The 13928-nt window shown below is 51.7% G+C and overlaps 1 protein-coding gene across 1 annotated transcript in view; it reads left to right on the top strand.

Moving 5' to 3' along the window:
- robo1 (roundabout, axon guidance receptor, homolog 1 (Drosophila)) overlaps positions 1-13928 on the top strand; it is a 232843-nt gene that overhangs the window by 182980 nt on the left and 35935 nt on the right. The window contains 2 exon segments of the mRNA XM_084674770.1: positions 8272-8429; positions 13053-13173. Of these exon segments, the coding sequence (XP_084530896.1) occupies positions 8272-8429; positions 13053-13173 (279 nt within the window).

Raw genomic sequence — 13928 nt, 5'->3', positions numbered from 1 at the left:
CCCTGATCAGAGGAAGATGTGCCTCTCCAGAGCAGCAGCCCGTGTTTGGATCCCAGCACCCCTATTTGCTTTGTCTCTTTAACATTCCTATTCTCTATCTCTGTAAGACACCCCCACCCCCCACCCCCCCCACACACACACACACACACACCCACACACACACTTAACTTCCACTTTTACCTCTCTTCCTTTTTTCATCCTTGTCCCCTACTCTCCCTCTCCTTCTCTCTCCCTCTCCTTCTTTCCCCCTCTTCCTCTCTCTCTCTCTCTCTCTCTCTCTCTCTCTCTCTCTCTCTCTCTCTCTCTCTCTCTCTCTCTCTCTCTCTTCTCGTGAAGTGATTGGAGCAGCAGTCGTTGTGGAAATGAAAGTGACCATGACGAAAGACTGAAGGATCTGCTGTAGCGTTGCCTTGGTGTCCCACTCTGTGTTTTTCCTCCCCTCTCCCCTCCCCTCCACCCTTCCTCCCTCCCATCTCTTCCTGCCTCCCTCCTTTCTCTGGTCTCTGCTCCCGTCGCCTCCTCGACCAGCGCTGATGTCATTCGAGCTCCTCAACCAATCACCAGACCCACCCCCCTCCCCATTAGAAACCCTTCTCTCCTACTGTTTCCTTGTTTAAAAGCTCATTAAATTATACTTTCATTGGAAACTAAGTACATTAGGTTAAGATTTCCATGACAGCCTATGCAGATGAAAGGAAAGCTCCAGTATGTCTGCTTTGAATTAGATTGTTTGACATGTGCTGCAGTCAGGACATTCACAAACTCCCCATCAACGACCTGGCTGGGTCCCATTAAAATGGCTTCAATTAACTGCACAGTAGACATCACACACAGCCTGAAGGACACAGAATACTGAAACACACACACATACACACACATTTGCCATAGAAGAAGAAGAGGAATCCTTTGTTAATCTCACATTTCGGGGGACACAAACACACGCGTGCAGGGAGTGGTGGAACACACACACACACACACACACACATGGGGATGTTGTACTGCTATTTGTTCATGGTGGGCAGCAGCAGCTGTGCTGAGGCATGGCCAGAGGCCGGGATGTGTTTATGATCTCTTCGAAATCTCACTTGAAGCTCAGACAGATCACCTAAACACACATACTGTACACACACACACACTCCCTGACACACACACACACACACAGGTCTTGGCCTGCCCTGGCCCTGTACACTGCTAGGCTGTAGAGTAACAGTATACGTCTCTATAGCTCTCACTTCCCCCATGTTAGTGGGAGAGTGGGGAGAAGTGACTGTAATCACATCCTGCGATCTAAGGCTAATAGACAGCATGAGAGGATCTGGACCAGATGTGTTGGTTCCCGAGCTCCGAGTGCAGAGCAGAGCCAGGGTCAAGCACCTCTCTGTGGGGAGGTACCCAGTGAGAGTGGGGGTCAGTCCTCTGGAGGTGAGAGAGAGGCAGCTGACAGGCTCCCCTCCTGCCGTCCTGCATGCCTCAGTTCACGAGCTGCCCCTCGCCCCGCCCCCCACCTCACCCCCCTGGCAGACCACGCCGACGGGGAGGGGATCCTGGGCCCAGGAATGTTAATTGGGAAGATTGTTTTAATAAGACCCTCATTGCAGATGCTGAGAGAGTTGTGGGTGGTGGGGCTGCACGTACACACACACACACACACGGAGAAGGGGTTTTGGATGGTCCATTTTAGCATACAACTACATAGTAATTGATTAAACACACATGCACATAGTATTATTTGTGTCTGTATGTGTGTGTTAACGTCACAATGGCTGTTGTGTACAGAGAGCCGTGCCCAGCAGGTTAGGTGAGGACAGCTGCCTCCTTCAGCTCCTGTACAGACAACATACAGATAGAAAACACAAAGCCTTTTTTTTGCTTTTCTTTCAAGGTATTTGTTCACCTCCTCCCCCTCGCTTAGTCGTTATGATTTTACAATGTGAAGCGCCCCGCGGCGTTTCTCTAGAATGGAACAGGAGATCCCATTGGCTCAGAGCTCACTCTCGGATTGACCTCGGCCAATTCCTGATGAGCATACTATTCTGTGTCCGAGAGCAAGCCGGTAACCATAATACCTTGCCGGCTGTTTCCACAACAGGTAACACACACGCTCCGTCTCCAAACAGCCTGATAATCACTCTCACATGAGGCACTGTAAATCCCTGTTTTCTTGGTGTTTTTGAACCATAAAATGTAAACGTGATAATCTCATGCAGATGTTTTTACCCTAGTTTTCACGCTGGCGGGCCCTGCCTTCATTACTTTTATGGGAATAACATTCTCTCTGTTTGAGGGAGAAGGGAGTCTCGTTTGAGGAGGTTCTGCTGACGTTCCCGTCCAGAATTGGAGACAGTCTCTTTATTTTAGTCCCCCTCCACTCCAATCAAATAGGCACTGTTTATTGACATACGAGGTGCCAAGTCACTCACTCAGTCAGTCAGTCACTCACATTAACCCGCCCTCCCTGCCCCCAACCCCCTCCACCCAACACCATCTCTCCCCTACCAACCTGACGAGAAGACTTATGACCATTTAAACAAACACAGCCACTCAATGGTCGCTCTGTCTGCAGGGCTGTGGGGCCAGGTTTATTTTACATTATGTGTGTCCGTGTGTGTGTGTGCGCGTTCACGTGCGTGTGTTTGTTAAGCCAAGGTGTAGTAGATTTAGCACTCTGCCCTGGGCTCTCTCTACATGCCTCTCAGAGGCGCAGGAAGCCTTCAGGCCAAGGTGCCCACCTTGGAGGCACATCACACCAGCCAGCATGGTCCCATAGCCAAGGATGTCTTCCTTCAGTGCTGGTACACCACAGTATTGAGCTTCACGTGGTCTGGGGAGTGATGAAAGTCGGCAGCCATTTTCTTTCTCTCGTTGACCAGTTGCCAATAACAGATGCGGTCATACCTGTTAAACTTTACTGTAACAATATTGACACATACACGTCTAATTACTGATATAAACCTAATTTTTCTGGGGTCCCATGTTTACTCCTGCCTTGTATATTTACAAAGGGAGCTAGTTTGTTGTCCTATCTTTGATTGTTTAAATTGGCTAATTGGGTCATCCTGTCTCCTTTCTGATGACATCACTGCTCGGTCCGATCTCACGGTTGAGGTTGTGTCTCTTCTGGATGACCTCACAGTGCTCAGCGCAGGTGCAAACCCCGGGGACAAGCGGCCACTACACGCGGAAATATTTATGAACATCCTCTGGGGTCCCTGCGGTCAAAGGAACCCAAGCACCAGCATACCTGGGACACTGAAGGCTTTATGTAACACTGACATCTGAGACCGCATTGTTGTAGGAGTTCTGGGTTTGGATTCACAATCAAAGGGGAAAAGGACATCTTTGGCCCATAAATCATTTGAAGGACGCCTTATACAAGGCTTTGAAGAGGTTTTAAGGACATATAATAGGCTGTGTCCCTTCTTACATGGATCCTTTCTCCTCTCTATGTTCGTGCTTTGTGTGTGTGTGCGTGTGTGTGTAGTCTACATTGCTGAAGCATACTGTAATGCCCTTAAGCCCAGAACCTTCACCCCTCACTGTGTACTTGTGGGCATACTCACTGGTGCCTGTGTGCAGGGCTGGGGGTGTCCGTGTGGGGCTCGGGGATGAGAGGGGGGAGAGGAGTGAGGGCATGAGCTCAGAGCAGAGGAACGAGAGAGGGACTGGAAGAGAGGGAGTGGAAGCTGCCTTGTCCAATCTCATCTCTCTGGCTGTCGGGTCGAGAGGCTACACACACACACATACACACACACACACACACACTGTATTCACCTCTGGGAAACTGGCCCTAGCTATACTGCTCCCATCAGCCTTGAGAGCAACACATCACGCCTGGGAAGCTGTCTTGTGATGGGAACTGTTTGGAGTGTGTGAGCTCAGATCAAGACGAAAGCAAATGGAGAACCAGCTGCTGGAATGCAGAGAGGAAGAGAGAGAAGATAAAGGTGGAGGATAGCTATGTAGTGTATGTGTGCTGGTCCTGTATGCATGGTTGAAGGAACCCAGGCCACCGAGTTGTTCCCTCCTATCAAGAGGTCCGATGGGGTATGGTGGACAGCTTGTGGCCCCTCCCCCTGGTCAGAGGAGCAAGGCAGTGGGGTTGCTGGAAGTAGATCAGAGGAAATGTATTATAATTTGTTACACTGCACTCTCTAATGTTTATCAGTCGTCAGCCTGTCTTTACTGCCAGTGTTGAGGAGGCCCTGCAGAGAGAGAGAGAGAGAGAGAGAGAGAGAGAGAGAGAGAGAGAGAGAGAGAGAGAGAGAGGGAGAGAGAGAGAGAGAGGGAGGGAGGGAGGGAGGGAGGGAGGGAGGGAGGGAGGGAGGGAGGGAGGGAGGGAGGGAGGGAGGGAGGGAGGGAGGGAGGGAGAGAGAGAGAGAGAGAGAGAGAGAGAGAGAGAGAGAGATGGACAGACGGACAGACGGACAGAGGGAGAGAGGGAAAGAGTGGCCAACTAGTCTGGGTCTTAAGCAGCTTGTGCAGCCATGCACATCTGGGAGTTATTAGGTATTTCATATTTTCTCCATGTTTCCTCGTGCCGTGTGCTCCTCTCCAGAGCCCCGCTCCAGCTCTAATCCCCGGCAGCTTCTATACGGGCGGCCATGTTTGGCCAGTGACGCCCCACCGTCCAAATCAAGCTAATTTGTTCAGTTTATTAGGAGCACAGCTAAGCTCATAAAGGGCGGGACAGTCGGGGGAGAGGGGGGGCAGCATATTATAACACATTCACTTCCACAACTCCTCTATCCTCCTTTCTCTTTATGCATCTCCTTTGTACTGCCTTTTCTTCTTTATTTATTTTTGTATTGCTTTTTTGCTTCATTCCTTTTGTTCCTCTATTTCCGCTCCTTTGGTCAGTCCACTCCATATTCGTTCAAGAAAAAACCCCAAACCAGTCTGAACTACACAGTATCTCTCTTTCTTATGCTCTCTCTCTCTAGGTTTGTTTTTGAAGGCTTTCTGACAGAATCTATTGAATCCCCAATGGCTCTTTTTTTAATACTCCTGAAGATTTCGGGGAAAGCTTACATTAATCCGTTTAATTTCCTCGGAACAAAGCTTATTTGATCATCCTCAGCTCAGCTTGGTGTGCCGCATCAAGTCTTCATTTCCATTAATGTTGGAGGAGCAGCACAAGAATCTCATTTTAATTTGACATTTCAGCATCTGTTTTCAATTTCCCCAGGAAAGAGCGAGGTTGTGGTGTGTGTGTGTGTGTGTGTGTGTGTGTGCGCGCGTGGACTCATGGCATGGGAGGGAGATGAACCCTTGCGTTTTTGGAATCGAGAGTAACAGAACCTTTCTAGAAGGGAGGGTTCCTGAAGAAGAAATGCTGGGAGCTAATTGTGTTAGCCTTCGCTCTGCTCAGAGAGCTACTGTTGACCTGGAGAGTGATTTGTCAGACCTGTGGTGGAGGCAGGCTAGGCTAGGCCTTGTAGATAATGGCGGCTCGCTAGCTATGGGCTCATGTACTTGTCTCTGTATGCTGAGACACTGCAGCCCCCTGGAGATGGTTGACAGAGCATGTGCTCAGTCAGCTGGAAAGGGCCAACCAGTGAGACATGTCACCCTGAACAAATGACGGATATCTTAATCCTCAGCACAAGAATCTTGAACAGATTATCACAGCATAGTGGTGACGGCAGAAACAGATCCAATTCGAATTTACGAGTATATTTACGAGGATATTTCCAACAATGTGTGGGACCTTATTCTCACCCCAGTATCCCATCATGCCCTGCAGCATAGCTGAGCTAAGCCAGGACAGACATGGACATGTCTTCACGCCCAAACCTGTGTGAATGTGGCCCAGACCCACATTATAAGACTTGTGAGTTGTGAATCCCTCAAGTTACACACACACACACACGCACACACAGACACGCACACCACAACACACACACACACACAGTGTGGCCTCCATCCCCGTTAATAGCTGAGGAAACATGATCTGGGAAGGGGACAGCTGCAGGCTCACGGGACAGACAGAGTGGCAGAGTTGGCCCATTATTCCAAACACACACACACGCACACACACACACTGACATTCCCACACAGTGGGTTTCTGCACAGATAGCCATACACAGACACAGTCATTCAAAAGCTCCCATGCTGAGGGGTGACAGGATGGAGGGATGCAGGGCCAGGAAGACAGCCTCCCCTGGCATGTCTCCGGATACCACTGGGCCTCTGGCGGAAATACTGGAGCTCTCCACCTCATTCATCTCTACTCCCCATCCAATCTCTCTCTCTCTCTCTCTCACCTCTCCCAGATGTGCTGGGTTATTTGCTGCGTGGTGTTCAGCTGTGTTTATGGAGAGAAGGTGTTGGGGAAATGGTGGACAGTGAGGCGGAGGGGAGAGGGAGCGAGCGATGGAGAGGTGGTCACTGTGGAGTGTTGCTGTAAACACTGGGGGATGCCAGCTCTACCCCAGGCCTTCCTCTGCACAACACAACACAATCTCCCCTTCCTCTTCTCTGTTCTGTCATTCTCTCCATCCCCGGAGGGATGAGCGCTTGCAAGCTCCTGGTCAGTAATGAGCCTTTTATTTTTGGTCTTCATTGTCGTTTAAATACCATTGGCATAGTACCAGTTGCACTGGATTCCAATTGTTCTATTCCAAAGCTTACTGTATGGAATTGAATGACTTACTTCCAGACTGAGCAGCCAGGCTCCAGACAATAGTGTCAGTAGATCACTGGCCAGTTTTGTGATGTAGCTACGCAATGAGGGGTTAGAGCCGATAATAGGTAGATAGGTCTGGAGAAGCCATTACTGCCCATCTCCTTGGGAAAGCCATTTCCTGGTGAGGGATAGGGTTTCCCGTCCACTCTCCTGGAGGCTGGGGGCTCTTTTGGAGGCTGGGGGCTCTCCTGGAGGCTGGGGGCTCTCCTGGAGGCTGGGGGCTCTCCTGGAGGCTGGGGGCTCTTTTGGAGGCTGGGGGCTCTCCTGGAGGCTGGGGGCTCTCCTGGAGGCTGGGGGCTCTCCTGAAGGCTGGGGGCTCTCCTGGAGGCTGGGGGCTCTTTTGGAGGCTGGGGGCTCTCCTGGAGGCTGGGGGCTCTCCTGGAGGCTGGGGCCAGGGCATCTCAGCTCGCCCATGGCCAATTAAGTGCTTAAAGGGTTTAGGCAGGAATTAGTATTCTGTCAGAAGCCCAGGTTCCTGGAGGGAGCCTGGCTTTGATCTGAGGTGGAGGTGCAGCGTGGTGACTTGAGCTGGGGCGTGAGATGGGGGTGGGGGGCATGGAGGGGTCTGTTCATGTGCAGTAGACACACACACATATATATATCCAGACACACAGTCGAACAGTATACACACATGCCTTGTATCTGGGCTTCGTCGTTCACACACACACACACACACACACACACACACTGAGTTCCTGCATACTTCAACTTGAAATCCAGCTTGAATTTCCTACTCAGATTTACGAGGCCACGTTTTATTTCTGTTTTCCTACGTGTGTGTACAGAAACAGCGGAGCTGCAGAAGTGATTACTGCCGCTCGCCGTAGATATGGGAGGCTGTTTCTTTTTCATTACTTTCTCTCCCCTCGTAAATCTCCTCAGTTTATCTTGAGCAGCAGCGATGGTGGAGGCCTCAGCCCTGCTGCCCAGCCTCTGCCTGCCTCTCAGGGCTGAGATCCACCCTGTGACACTGTTTAGCTCCAGCTCCGGCCTCCTCCACCGCTGGGTGTCCACAGCCTCTGTAGAAGTCAGACCAGCATCACTCTGTGGGGGGGGTAGTGTGTCTCCTATAATGACTGTGTAGTGTCAGACAGCTGACTGGGGACGTGAAAGTGACATGTTCACAATGAGGAGGTGACGAGGAGGACGCCATGAAGAGTATGTCTGGAGGCGTGTACTGTGTGTGTGTGTCCGTGTGAGTGTCGCTCTGCAGGGTTGTTATGCCCCAGCGGTGAGGGCGGGTCAAAGCCATTCTTAGATGTGATGATGGACGTCTTGACGCTAGGTTGTCACCCCTGGATCAGTTGTGTTGGTGAGCCATGAAGGGCTGGTGGGGGGAGGCGTGGGGGTTAGCTGGGAGGTGTGTGTGTGTGTGTGGAAGCGGGGGGGGGGGGGGGGGGCTTGGGGGGGGGGACTGGGAGATGTGGTCTGGTGGGTAGTTCTGGTAGCTATACCCAATACACTTCACTGTGTAATCCACTGTCATTCCTTGTTAAGGTTTTCTGTTGATGGCTGTACCATGTTAACCCTCTCCTCCCCCTCTCCTCCCCCTCTCCTCCCCCTCTCCTCCCCCTCTCCTCCCCTAGTTTTGCGTGATGACTTCAGACAGAACCCTGCTGATGTGATTGTGGCTGCGGGCGAGCCGGCCGTCCTGGAGTGCCAGCCACCTCGCGGACACCCTGAACCCAGCATCTCCTGGAAAAAAGACGCTGCCAACATCGACGACCGGGATGAAAGAATCACAGTAAGTATCTCTGAGTGTGTGTGTGTGTCTGTGTCCGTACGTGCTTGCGGAGAGTGGGCAAAATAATTGATACTACCACCAATCCTGATGAAAAACACATAGACAACTTGTCTCGTGTCGGGCAGCAATTTCAGTGGTCCTTAATGACTGTGGGTTAGGATGAGGTCTGTTTCATCACTCAGCATGCCCACATTGATTAGCCTGTAGGGGAATAATTCCAGCCTGTAGATAGCTCTTCAGTGGAGAATGAGCTGACTGGAAACTCTGCAAACAAGCCTCTCTGTGTGATTTATACAACAGTTCAGCCCCACTGACCAATTCCACTGTTTTTATGAAGTGAGAGCAGAGTATAGGCCTGGGTGCCGAGCTCTGAGCAGCAGTTTTAATCCCCCCTATGTGCTCGCTAAAGGGCTGACCTTGATAACCCAGGGCCTGGGGTGTCTCAGTTGAGTACATCTCTTTCCATCTGGTCATCTGTACGGAGCAGGAAACAGTCTGTTTGTGGTGTTTTCATCTTCCTGACCGCATGGATGCTTGAGGAGTGGAGTGGAGCGCTGGGAGAGGGAGTGAGTCAGCAAACTGCTAACTCAACGCACATCTGATTCATCTTTCCACAGTGACAGCCATGCTATGTCTGTGGTCTTTAATGGGAAGCCACTGTGAACGGTTAACCTGTAAAGCTCTCAGCCAGACTAGCCCTTCACAGCGTGGTCACGGACTGACAAACAAATAAGTCCAGCTGTTTCTTTTTTTTTTTTCACTCATTACAGTCAGATGGGAATGCATTTGTAATGACACTGACTTCCTGTCTGGCCTGTTTGGAGTTTATTCCAGCGAATATGCTGGCTCTGTTTGTCTCATAGATTTCCCTCAGTCTGCTTGTGTTCGTGAGAGAGAGAAGTGGGTCATACGCTACGCAAATGTCACTGGTGTGTGAGCGCAGTGTGCGGGCGCAGTGTGCGGGCGCAGTGTGAGGGCGCAGTGTGCTGGCGCAGTGTGAGGGCGCAGTGTGAGGGCGCAGTGTGCGGGCGCAGTGTGCGGGCGCAGAGTGAGGGCGCAGTGTGCGGGCGCAGTGTGAGGGCGCAGTGTGAGGGCGCAGTGTGAGGGCGCAGTGTGAGGGCGCAGTGTGAGGGCGCAGTGTGAGGGCGCGCTGAGGCTGCCACTCACACAGCACATATATACCTCCTCCGACCGCTTTGCTGCTCCTGCTAGCTAGTGCTACCAGAGGAGAGGGAGAGACAGGTGCTGGTACCAGGGGAGACACAGCTCTACCTGGTCTACTTCACCAGTGTCATGGAAAGCAACAACCAGACAATGTAGTTTAAATGGATCTAATCAGGCCTGCCTCCCAGTGCTGCCAGCAGGCCCTGATGGGGGGGGGGGGGGGGATTCGAAAGATTAGTCTCTGGGTTCACTATCATATATATCACGTGTGTGTGTGTGTGTGTGTGTGTGTGTGAGTCTCTAGCTGTGTTGGGACCTGCCATAGTTTGCCAGCAGAACAAAGCCTGCTCTCCCCTGTCATCAGGGCTCTTCTTTACACACCTGGCCTCCATCACCCCTCCTTAACACACGCACGCACTCACACACACACTGCTCATCGTTGAGCAAAGGTGGTCATAGTCTGCTGGGGTGTGCCACATGCTGCATGCTGAGGGTGGACAGGGTTTCTCAGGGGCAGGTCTCCTTCAGGGGCTGTGCTGTACGAGGAGGCCAGGCCTGCACTGGGGGGGGTCTCTGAGCACGGAATGAGAGACATCCAACGCTCCATTGGTGAAAAACAGCTGAGCTCATCAAAGGACCCCACACACACACTCACACACACTCTGCTGTGTGTGGTTTGGGCCGTGATCCCCATCCAGAGCAGGAACGTGTTGGAACGTGCTGTTTCCACCTAAACACCTGCGCTGAAGATTAGCTGGATGTGCTGTGCTGGACAAGAGAGAGTGAAGGAGAGAAAGGAGGACTTGAAAGACTGGTGGTGTAGAGAGACAGTAAGAATGAGAGAGAGAGAAAGAGAGAGAGAGAGAGAGAGAGAGAGAGAGAGAGAGAGAGAGAGAGAGAGAGAGAGAGAGAGAGAGAGAGAGGGGGTGGGGGGGGGGGAATGACCATCTATTTTGAAGTGTTTGTAAAAAGGTGCTATTGGATCCAGCCGACTTTGAGTGTAAACCATGGTTGGTCTGTGGTGACTGTCATTCTCATTGGCACTAATGGTGGACTGGCGGTGCATTATCTGCCCAGCTTTTGTTTAGAAGTGGTGGCTGATTATGGTTCAGTAGAGTGCACCTCTGTGTGAATCCCACAGCATGAGCTCAATGGGGGCTTGTGCTGTATCAGCATTGCCAAATGACACAAGACAAAAGGTGTAGAGTAGAGCTATTTCTACTATCACACCAGCATAATGGTCAGATTGTTTCACTGGCCCCTCTACAGTGTGTGTGTGTGTGTGTGTGTGTGTGTATGTGTGTGTGTGTGTGTGTGTGTAAGTGTGTGTGTGTGTCTGTGCGTGTGTTTTGGAGAGGATATCCACAGATAGATGTTTCAGCGGCTACCCAGCTGTGTGTGTGGCTGTGTGTGTGTGGGGTGGAGAGAGAGGTTCTTGGGGCCACTCCATGAAGCCCTGCTGTTCAGGCACTCCAGCTATGCCTGTGGAGAATGGGAAAGTGCCACATCCTCACAGAGAAGGGAGAACGGATGGAGTGGACAGGGCCTAAAGTGGATCCTCATGTCAGCCCCCCCTGGGACCCTCCCCCACCCTCTCCACTAGATGGTACGACCTGACCTTGGGCCCTTTGTGAGTGTCACAGTATTTTAGCTGCTAAAGCCTTCCCCTCAAACAAACAGTAACATAATGACACTTCAAACCCCCTCCAACTCCACAGGGTGTCCTAGGGGCCAGCCGGACTGGGGCAGGGGCGTGATCTGCCCTCCTGGGGCCCTTCCCGGGGCCCCTAGTCCACTGCTCGGTGAACTTTCTTTACTCTGAATATTAAACAGGGGTTGAGAGGCCCCGAGAATGCCTCAGAAGCTTCCAGACTGTGTCCGGTGGGGTAAACAGTGTTCCTGGGGGCATCGTTCACCTCCAGACAGCCTCCGGGGCTGGGGGAAGAGGAGTGATCAGTTGTGGCATGTGGACAGGCCTTTCCTAGCTTCTCCTCACCCCTCAACGCAGATGGGCTCTTAAAAGGCACAGATGGGGCATGAAGTCACACAATGTTTCTGCGCTCTCTCTTTACGCACTCCCACTCCCAACCTGTCACCATCTTCCCAGACTACCATTGTTTTAGATAGTCGTTGTTGGACAGGATGTCGGGTTTATGTAAGGAGTCCGTGGTAGATTAACTGCGATCAGTCTCCTTGGTGACAGTGAGATCTGCTTTCAGGTCAGCTACAGTGGAGTCATGGGGAGTGTTGACCAGGTGAGTTAGATTCAGAGTGACGTTACCCAGCACCTCATAAAGTGAATACACATGTACAAGCGCTTGAGTGAAGTCAGCCTTTGACAAGCTGTATAGCAATATTGTGTGTGGTGCCCCTCTTTCAATCTACGAATGCACACACACACACACACACACACATACCTCAGTGGTTTGCTAATAAAGGGATCTGTTACATGGTTATAGGTGGGGGTCCTGTGCTTGTGGGCTGAGGTGTGTGTTTAAACCCTTAAGCCCCTCAGAGCTGGGAGATCAGTGGTGTACCCTGCCTTTGTGTGTCCCTGCTCTGACTGGCAGGACTGTCAACCGAGAGAGGGGCGGGGCCTGACAAAGGGGCGGGGCCTGACAGGGGCCTGCCTGAGAACAAAGCAGATCCTCTGGCTTGTAATCAAAGCCCTGGGAAATAGCAGCCATCGCATTCACCTGGGCGGACAACATACACTCACCTTATAGGGTGTGTGCACTTGCCTGTGTCTGTGTGTCCGCGTGTGTCTGTGTGTGTGCGTGTGTGCGTATGGGGGTGGGGATGGGGGTGTGTGTGTGAGAATATCTCCACATTTCTGAGGTACACCTCTTCAGTAGAATCGTACAGTACTTGTCTGGAAAGCTCCGCTCAGTAATGGCTCCTCTTCGTAGAGGACAGAGCAACATTGATGTTGTGGCTGCAGTAATGGCTCCTTCAGAGGACAGTTATGGCTTCTGGCTGCAAGTCCTCAGGTGCTCCCTCAGGGGCCTGTGGCTTTGGAGGCTGAGGCAAGTGATTTTTGGCTTGGGCTGCCCGAGGTATGCCTGACTGATAAAGTGATATAAACCACAAGTGGGAACAGCGGGGAGACCATTAACTAAAGTCTGTGCTGTAGGCTATGCCACAGTTCTGCTGCGTATTTCCGTGAACGTTTCTGTTAGCAAGCTCACGGGCATCGTTGTGAGGGTTTGTTATACGTAGGGTTAAGATGTAGAGTGCCTGTTTGTTTAGAGCTGTGATGGATTATTTTTGGCCATGGTTTTGGAAGTGTGGAAGGGTGTTTTTGTGTGAGTGGGCTGTCGGTTTCTCCTCGTGTGTGACACATCAAGGTATTTCTTCCTCTAGGTCGGCAGTTCCCCTGTGACCAAGTATTTCTTCCGGCTTCACCTCTCACCCTCTGACCTCTTCTGACCTCTTCTGACCTCCTCCTCTTTCCCTCAGATCCGTGGAGGGAAGCTGATGATCACCAACGCCAGGAAGAGCGATGCTGGGAAATATGTGTGTGTAGGCACCAACATGGTGGGCGAGCGAGAGAGTGAGATAGCTGAACTCACTGTGCTCGGTAAGTAACCCTCTCTCTCCCATCCCCTCTCTCTCCCTATCCCGTTCCATATCTCTGTCTCTCTCGTGGGAAACAGAGTTCACGTGTTGCGTGTGGAGGGAATGTCCTCGGAGATTAACTGGTGTCACTGACCCTCCAGGAGAAGTGTGGTGTGGGCTTCGGTCTCACAGTTTAGCAGGGACACCCTGCTGGTTCCCCCTCTGACCCACCCCTCATCCCAGCTCCTCCAGCCAGCTGGGCCATGTTTCACCATCCCTGACCCCTGACCCCCCTCCTAGCTCTCCAGCGTCTCCGTATCGACTCTCTCCAGACAGCTGAACTTATGAACATCTCCTCCACTTCCTCTACTTCCTGTCCCGGCAGACCTCTTATCATCCTTGCCAATGGGAACGCTGCCAAGCACTCTCTTCCTTTCACAGAAGATTATTATTATGCATGCCGAAATACAGAAACACCACAGAGCTGTGCTTCAAAAGCCGGCTTCCGTCCTGCCATTGGTCTGTTCTGAACCAATGGCAGAGTCCACATCTCAACTCCGAGTCTCCACAGACGTCTCTGTTGACTGAGGTGGCTGAGGGCCTGTTCCTACAGAGCAGGGCCGGAGTGCTGCTGTGAGGGAGGTCAAACCACAAAGCTGCGAGTCTCTGAGCCCGGGGACATATCAGCAAATAAACAGGGAAGGAGAGAGAGATTAAAGGTATTAGGAAATCTGCTAAGTGTTCCCTGTGGAGCGCCCCGTGTTCTGTTGTGTTTCT

Source organism: Hypomesus nipponensis, chromosome 15 (genome assembly GCF_054491055.1).
Source record: "Hypomesus nipponensis isolate SF chromosome 15, ASM5449105v1, whole genome shotgun sequence".
NCBI classification, from domain to species: domain Eukaryota; kingdom Metazoa; phylum Chordata; class Actinopteri; order Osmeriformes; family Osmeridae; genus Hypomesus; species Hypomesus nipponensis.
The sequence above is the reverse complement of the archived record's forward strand: the minus strand, read 5'-3'. Positions and strand labels throughout refer to the sequence as shown.